The 9,058-nt window shown below is 39.9% G+C and overlaps 1 protein-coding gene across 1 annotated transcript; it reads left to right on the forward strand.

Moving 5' to 3' along the window:
• Nucleotides 1-207: 207 nt before the first annotated feature.
• On the forward strand, nt 208-5,619 carry FAM237A (family with sequence similarity 237 member A). The gene is made up of 3 exons (XM_010207722.2): nt 208-728; nt 3,338-3,744; nt 5,336-5,619. Exons 2-3 carry the CDS (start codon nt 3,345-3,347, stop codon nt 5,479-5,481), a joined length of 546 nt encoding a protein of 181 aa, XP_010206024.1. The 5' UTR covers nt 208-728; nt 3,338-3,344; the 3' UTR covers nt 5,482-5,619.
• Nucleotides 5,620-9,058: the final 3,439 nt, after the last annotated feature.

Below are 9,058 nucleotides of genomic sequence, written 5' to 3' on the forward strand. Positions count from 1 at the left end.
TAACAATAACAGACCACATTATTTTTCTTTTTCATGAGGACAAATGTAGCTAGGATTGTCTTCTTCTGAAGGTTGCACAGCCCTCTGGGGTGGCTCTCCTTTCCCTAAAGCCGTGTGAATTGAGCTACAGTTAATACCTTTCCTGACTTTCTTCTGGAATTCTGCTTCAGTTCCCAAGAGAGCTGGACCTGCTGCTGTGTAGGTTGAAGCCTAGCCAGCAAACAGCTCCAGTTGTGTCACATAGACTCGTGCTCTGGGGCGGAGGGACTTACAGCAGCGAAGTACAGCAAGCAAGACACCTGGAGGCTGAGCCAGGTCCGGACAACTTGAGCTCCAAGGCAAGGACTTGCTTTCTACCCTCGCCCTCCCGTGATGGAATACTGCTAGGAGAGGGGGGCGAAGAGAGGCCTTCAGCTTTGCCAAGTGCCTGGCTCTGTTACTCTCCCACCTCCTCTGCGCACACCTTCCCATCGGCCAGAGGCAGTAGCGCTGCCGGGCTGACCCAGAGAGCGGCAGGGAGTCGCAGGGAGAGGAGTACAGGCTCCTCAGAATGAAGAGGGCAGCGCCAGGTGGCCGAGAGTAGCGGCCGAGGCTGGGGGTGGGGGCTTCTGCCTGAGCCCTGACGTAAAGACTAAGCGGGGCTGCCCGCTCCGGCTTCTTAAGGAGCGCAGCGGCGGGCGCGGAGAGCCCTGTCCTGCGCGGCCCGCCCTGCTCGTCCGAGTGCACAGGTAAGAATGCGATGCGGCACGGCACGGGACGGGACGGGACGGGACGCGACTCAGAGCGGGACGGGACATGGAGCGGCAGAAGCTGGCAAATGGCGCTGTCCGCCGGAGAGGACATCCACCCCAGTTCGGGGGATCGGCTCTGGCATCTCCGAGGTCTAGGAGCGAGACACTAGTCATAACCGGTAGCACAAACCAAGTAAAATGGTAATAATGAATGAGTTAAGTAACTTTAAAAACACCATTATCTGCACTACTCGTGACAAGGAATGAAATAGAGGGTTGAACTGCCGAGAGAGGGGGTGAGGTGGGAGGTGGAAAGTCTGAGCCAGAGGCATAAACAGCACACACACAAATTTTGATGGACAGAAAGATTGAAGGTGACATGGAAGTTATCTCCATAAGCACATGTAAGAGACACTAATGAAAACTAAAATTTTCTGAGCGTCTCTTCAGACCTCAGCCATCTAAAAAACTAATCCTGAAACAGCAAAATGCTGTCCAAGTTTGAGTAGATCAACATCACCTTGACTAGGTGGTGCTGGCTACCAGTCTGGCCCATACCATTCCCACCACACCTTAAGTGGCACCTGCCTTTATATTATTACCCTGCCAGTCCCCTTCCCAGGGCAGTCCCTTTGCTCACATCACTGACAAGCTGAGAATCCCTGTTCTTGGCTTACCCTGTTTAATATTTAGAAAGTTGTCACTACCAGGACTGAGATCTCTTTAGCTTTACAATGACACATGTTCCACAAAGCAGCCTACTCCTCCCTGATCTTGCAGACTGGCTGTGGCTGCGCTACTTTTCACACACATTCTGCACACACTTATCCTGCCTTCACATAGTTTTCTTCACATAGCAAAGAGAAATTGCTTGTGCTTTTGATAGTCACTCATGGAAGAGGCTTTCTACATGAAAAGCCAGTTGATTATTAAGTTAAACTCATTAAGAGAGGTAGCTCCTCCCCTCACCCAACACCCTCCAACAACAAAACAAAAAACCAAAAACATTTAACAGATCAGCACATATGAAACAGGCTCTTCTCAGTGATGTCCAATGATAGGACAAACGGCAAGGGGTATAAGCTGGAACATAAGAGGTTCCCAAGAAATACAAGGAAGAATTTTTCACTATGAGGGTGATGGAGCAGGCTGCACAGATGGGTTGTGGAGTCTCCTTCTCTAGGGACATTCAAAACCCACCTGAGTGAATTCCTGTGTGACCTACTCTAGGTGGTCCTGCTCTGTTAGGGGATTTGGACTAGATGATCTCTCGAGGTCACTTCCAGACCTTGAAATTCTGGAATTCTGTGGTTCTCCATATATCATGAGCTACACTACAAACCATCCCTAAATCTGTCACATATTAAAAATATGTATATGAAATGTAATATTAGAAAGACCAGAAACATATTAGACACCAGAGACAGCTGAGCCCTTCCATTCCCAAAATGATGTAATTCCCAGGATTTCTTTCACTATAGCTGCTACTACCAAGTTTCACAATTTTTACTCAACAGATAATTGTTATAGTGATATACAATAAATGTATATACTTTTTCTTCTTACATATATATCTCAGCACAGGAAAGGCATGGACTTGGAGTGGGTCTGGAGCAGGGCCACGAAAAATGATCAGAAGAATGAACGTCTCCTGTGAGGAAGGGCTGAGACAGTGGAGTTTTTCAGCCTGGAGAAGAGAAGGCTGCAGGGATAACTTCCCTTTCAACACTTAAAGGGAACATATAAGAAAGATGGGGAGAGACTATTTAGCAGGGTCTGTTGTGATAGGACAAGACGTAATGGTTTTAAAGGGCAGATTCTGAGTAGATATGAGGAAGAATCTTTTTTTTTATACAAAAGGTGAAGAAACACTGGAACAGGTTGCCCAGAGAGTTGGTAGATGCCCTATTCCCGGAAACATTCAAGTTCAGATTGCACAGGGTTCACATCAACTTAATTTAATTGAAAATGGCCCTACTCATTGCAGGAGGGTTTGACTATATGACCGTTAAAGTTTTTTTCCAAACCAAACCATTCTATGATTCTGTAAGTATGTAGACATGGTGTATAATACAGCTCCTAATCTGTGGCTTTGGATCCTCTCCTGTCAGAACTGTTTTACATTTTAGCAGGTAAAATGTTTGTGTTCAGTGGATGATTTTGAACTTACCATTAATTCATTGGAACAAATTTTCAGCAAATAGTTTTGTGCCTCCTGTGAGTCTTTCCTGTGAGTCTGCAGTCCATTTTAAAGAAGTCGTAAAACTTGGAGGAAAGCAAGACTGTCTAAAGGCTTAAATTCTCTAGACAAAGAATGGGTTTTTTTACTGAAAAATGTTAGGGATCTGTAAATCAAGAAAGGCTAAAAAAGTTCAGTATGAAGATTTTTCTGATAAGGGAGTTATTCCTATGGATTTGAGTATTATTAACAAATTTTAACACACCCTTCTACAACTCCACTAGTATTTGTATTCATACATGCAATCTTTAAAGAGCAGAGAAACAATTATCATATCTAAAGTACCTTCAATATCATGTAAGGTCACAGGGCTTTGTTCCTGCACTTGAGAAGATTTTCAGCTTCTTTTGGCTCTGTTACATTTCAGTGACGTGATGGACATTGGGAGCAAAGGAAGTATCCGCTGCAACATGAGGCTCACGTACACTCTGCTAATCATGGGAGCATTCTGCATGACACCATTCCTCAGTCAAACTGATCCACTAGCACTTGGACGAGCAGACCCTCAATGCTGGGAATCTTCCTCAGCTGTCTTACTGGAGATGAAGAAGCCACGCATTTCTGACTCCGTCAGTGGCTTTTGGGACTTCATGATCTTCCTAAAATCATCAGAGAACTTGAAACATGGGGCACTGTTCTGGGACCTGGCTCAGATCTTCTGGGATATCTATGTGGAATGTGTGCTCTCTAGAACCCATGGTCTAGGGAGAAGGCAGTTAGCAGAAGCTGAACAGATTACTATTCTACATTCACAGTTCACAGGGAAAAAAAAAGGTTACTACTCCTTTAATACATCTCATGAACAATAACTAGAATCTAGTAGGAAAGAAAATAGATACAGGTTTATTGTGTTATGTGGTAATAGTACAAAAACAGAGGACAGTGCATCACAACTGCCCTTCACTTCCCTCAATCCTGTACAGAGCTACATTTATGTTCAAAGAGTAAAAGAGTAAAAAAATAAAAAAAAATTATGTTCAAAGAGTAAAAATTTGACCTTCAAATACTCTGAACTCTAATGACAGCTTTTAAATTTCATTTTGATATAAGAAGAGGGTCAGCAGAAAGAGAAATATAGAAGGATTCAAACAAAGAATCTTCCACATTAGACTAGTTCCAAATTCTTCATTCCGATGTGCATTGTCAAAGAAAGCACCAGTGTTTTGGCACAAAAGTAAGGATATGTTCACTTGATATGTAGTAGTCAACCTCTAGATATTTCCTATTTCCTCAGAGCACAAAACTCACATAGACAAAGCCAGTTTCTAAACTCTGAGTCAAACAACCACTACATTTTGAAAGCAAGGAGTGGTTCCTCTCCTACTCTCCAAATGATCAAAACTATCCCATAGCTCTAAGAAGAGTTTTACTTTGCTGAGATATGCTAATGGCAGGCAGCATGGAAACCCCTTCTGCTTCCCAAATTGCCTTTGATGACAAAGGCCACAAGTTGCTCAGTCCTGAACAGACTGATGCGCCATTGGGGGTAAAGAAAATGTGAACAATTGAGGTAGTAGTACTATCAAAAACTGAGATACCCAGCATTCTAAAGCACCTGAATTTTTTTTTTCATGACTGCAGCTTTGAAGATTGCTGTCTAAATTCACTTTTAAACTTTTTATTTACATTTGACTCTTCATGTTTATGTTGCACTGTGATATTCCTAAACAAAGAGCTTTTGTTCCAGTCAAGATTAAGAGTAACAGTATTTTGAACAATTGGATTATGAGTTTTGTGATTAATACTGATTTTTGTTCACTCCTATCCAAGAGATTTTAAAAACTACTAAGTATTTACACTTCAAGACAAACAAATATCTATCTCCATTTTTTAATCTGTTTTGTGAATTTTCATCAATTAATCTGTTTTCTGTGTACAATTGATTAATGTCTGTCTCTAGCGAGAAGCTGATAGCAGTCACAGTCTAATTTTTTTTTTTGGAGGAACTAACCCCAATCCAATTTAAATTGAGACAAGTAGGTAAAGTCCTTTGCAATACTTGGCTAAGATTCAGTGATACATCCATTTACCCTAACAAAACCCAAACTATGAAGAAGCAGGTTCCCTAAAAACATTTCCAATACAACACAACACTGGAGTTAGATACATTATAGCTGCTACTACTCTTAATGAGTCAAAATAAGACTAAAAAACTACAAGGAATACCTAACTTTTGTACTCACAGCAAACCTTACTGAAGAGTTTAAATAGTTGAAGAATACAAACAGAAAAACTTGTCTGCCTCTTTTCTCCTCATGCAGCAGCTAAAGACAGAGGAAAGATAGATGTTGGAAACTGAGTATTCACTTGCTCTTTGCTGTTTGGAAATTGAATACTTATGTGCAATTTTCATGTCATTTTTCAGGGACATTTTCTCATATTCAGAGGTCATCTGTTCTGAAGAAGAAAGACATGTTTGAAGATTTGATAAGTATTCACATGCATAAGAGTAGATCAGCGTTACTCAGAATCATTGGAGAACTAGGGGAAAAGAGGAACTGGTACATTTAGTCCAAAATCTTGTAGATGTTTTTTAACTACTTCTCTTTGATTTTTGTATTTTTATGTTCACTGATGCCAACTTACATGGTGGAAGAAGGTCTACAACTATGAACATTGTATCTCTGACTAGTATGGACTTTTTAAAAATTACCTATGAATTCAGTCTTAATAAACTGCATGATTTATAAGCAGTTGCCTACTTTAATCTGCGTGTATGTCTGACTTTTTAAACATGTGACTCATTGAATTGATCATCTTTTGGGTGCCAAGACAGCAAATAATCGATCCTTCAAGCTGAGCAGGAAGTTTCCAAAAACCTCAACTGGCTCCAAGACACGGAGTTGTGATAATTATGTATTATTGTATGTATAGCTATAGGATTTCTATATATTACCTTCAAAAAATATACTGAGTTTTCAATCAAAGCAGAAAGGTCAACAGGTTTTACCAGCTGCACAGTTTGCTTTCCTATGATATTTTCCATAATTTTTTTGTTTATTAAAAACACCTCTTAGTGTTACACAGTCTCATTTGAGGAGTTTAATCAAAAGAATTCTCATACAAAACTTGAATTTGGTTCTTTTTTGTGTTTAACAAGTTCTTCGAAGACATCAGTTTCCTTTGACTGTCATTGATAACTCTAATATGAAATATGATGTTAAGCTAATGCAATATAACTTTGGGCAGGTAACTTTTCGTGCTTTGATGAAATTAAATATTTCTATTGCCTGGCTGACTGAATGCAATTACAATTTTTAACTTTCCAAAACAACTACTTCGAGTTTCTCATTCAAAGTTTCTTTCCTTGAACCTGCTAATAGCATTATTACAACGTGTCAGGTGGATAAGGAAAATCAGTGCTGGTATTTCAAATCCTCACGCAGCTGTCCACTCCCTGATAAAGACAATGTGAAAACCTACCCAGTCAAGGACAACATTTGCTAAGAGTGCAAAGTGGCTTACTACTTATGCTTTAATTACTCACTCAAGGGATATTAAAATGGTATCTGTCATAGCCAGTGGCTTATTTTAAATTTTAGTATAGATTTTGTTCATAAAAGTAATATTTACAGTTAATGTTATAGTAGGTCTTCATAAAAGAAACTGAAGTTCAGTGATTCAGTTACAGTACTGCAGTATCAATGTGGAAAAGCTCAATTTCAGATCGTGTAGCGGAGGAAGGGAACTTAATGTGAAAACAAAATGGATTTGACTCATACTCTCTCACTCACAAACACTGACATACATGTATGCAAGTATTCTTTCCAGCATTCACACACCAAGGTCCATGTATACACGTGGTATGGTCATGATGACTTACAGCGACATGGAAGACAAGAGATCCAAGATCCAAAATCCAAGAGATCCATCTTTAATTCCTTTAAGAGCTGGTAGTGATTGTGATTATTTGTTTCCTTCTTTAAGTGTAGGTACAAGTCTTGTTCTTTACCTTTACATTATCATCCCTGTGATAGCAGTTTTTCCTCTGTTCAGGCTACCTTTTTTTTCCCTGATTTGATTGTCCTGAGAAGTTGTGTGTGGAAGTGCTGTGGTCTTGCTGAGCAAATAATCTAGGCTGCATTTTCTATCTTGTTACATGTCTCCTGCCCTTCCTTCTGCAGCATCCTCACACTCCCAGTCTCTATTAGAAATTTCTACATGGGGAGATAAGCTGCAATTTGGTTGTCTTCATTCCTGACAGTTAGGTGAGAAAGAATATTTGGAGGAATGAATATCTCTTTTTTATTTAATGCAAATATCAAGAATCTAGATATAGTTTCTCACGGTGCTAGCAATAGGGCTTGGTTTGCAGAAAGGGAGCAATGAAGTGGCGAGAGATTAATATTCCCCTAGACAAAGGGTGACTGTTTTGGTGCAGATGCTGGATATATAGATATCTTTCATGCTCATTTACTGGAACAGATACTGTTATATAGATGTATAAAACCCCCCACGCTCTCTGCTGCTTTGTGCAAATTTTGAAATCTCCTGCTCCTGATCTTCCAAAGACAAATGCCCGTGCTAAACTTCACCACTATTGTACTGAAAGTACAAATTGCCAATGAGTCTACTTTGGGATTGGGAAAAAGTAGCATTCTTCCCACAGATTTAAGGGTGATCTACAAATGGTAAACTTGTCATAAAACTGTATGGGAAGAGGATTTGTACTATGACATTTGGTGGTTCTGTTTAGTTATTTCAGAACAAAACACTCTTTTTTTCTTTTCCCGAGTCATTGTTTCCAGGTTAATAACATTTCTATACCACGGCCATTATGGCAAGTACACAATTTCATAATCGACGTAGTTTAGGAGTCTACTGCCTTACATGAAGAACCTGCAGATGGAAATGAATCAGTATAACGGGACTCCACCTGTACACAATGTTCCACAACAGTGCATATAAATCACGAAAGTTTATTCTTAGTCTTGCTTTATTAAGTACAAAGAGAATCATAATATTAGACCTTAAGCAATAGTGAACACATTACTAATGAAGTTTCTGCAGACCACTTATATCTCAACCATTTTCAGTAAAAAAGGTCTCTCTGATGTAGAAGAGAATAAACTGCACCTGTGGTGAATAAATTCATGATGAACTTAACCTTTGACTTGCAAATCTGATACAATTACAAATCAGTCCTGCCTTCAGTGAATTAAGTTATTATTCACAAACAATACATAAGGAAAGTACACTCTCTCAGCTTCTTCCTTATTATTCCCAGAAACTGTTTGTTGTTCACGGGAGCTAGATGATCAGTGGAGTAGACAGTAGTTTTGTTTCATAATTGGTTGATGAACATTTTAAGCTGAAGAAAAATGAAGAATGCTTGCCAAATTCTTGACCACTGTTTAGGTACTATCACTCAAAGGCAAACACGGATTATTTTTCAGGAGATATAAATATATCTTGGCAGTCAAAAGAAGAACTGTAAAACTTCAGAAAAAAATTACTGTGGACTAACAGATACCTGGACTTCCAGATAATTTTGGAAATATTTGTTCATGGTTTCTTTCAGCTCAACATGGACAGGGAACTTCTGGAGAGAGTCCAGCACAGGACCCCCAAAAAGATCAGGGGACATTCTTCCTTATGAAGAAAAGACTGTGGGAACTGGGGTTGTTTAGTCTAGAGAAGAGGAGACTGAGGGAGCATTCATTAATATATACAAATATTAATGGGTGTCTGGAGGTTGGGACTCTCTTTATTCTGTTGTATTTAGTGACAGGACAAGGAGTTATGGAAAAAAAAGCTAGAACACAAAAAGTTCTATTTAAACATAAGAAAAAACTATATCACTATGAGGGTGAGGGAGTCCTGGCACAGGCTGCCCAGGGAGGGTGTGGAGTCTTCTTCTCTGGACAATGTCAAAACCTGCCTGGATGCGTCCCTGTGCGACCTGCTTCTACATGGGAGTTGCACTAGATGATCTCTAAAGGTCCCTTCCAACCCCAACAGCTCTTTGTTTCTTTGATAAAGTTCTGTGCTCATGTTCCCATAGCTGAACTATACTTATTGTGTAAATCAAGCAAACTACCTTAAAAATGGGAAAGTTTCATACAGAAGTGATATTAAGAGTGACAGA

Source organism: Colius striatus, chromosome 11 (genome assembly GCF_028858725.1).
Source record: "Colius striatus isolate bColStr4 chromosome 11, bColStr4.1.hap1, whole genome shotgun sequence".
Classification (NCBI taxonomy): Eukaryota; Metazoa; Chordata; class Aves; order Coliiformes; family Coliidae; genus Colius; species Colius striatus.

Excerpts from the sequence above, each read along its gene's own strand:
- FAM237A (XM_010207722.2), top strand. The coding sequence starts at position 3,345 with ATGGACATTGGGAGCAAAGGAAGTATCCGCTGCAACATGAGGCTCACG. Across the intron at positions 3,745-5,335 it reads GTTCACAGGGAAAAAAAAAG|GGACATTTTCTCATATTCAG; the intron begins GTTACTACTCCT and ends GTCATTTTTCAG.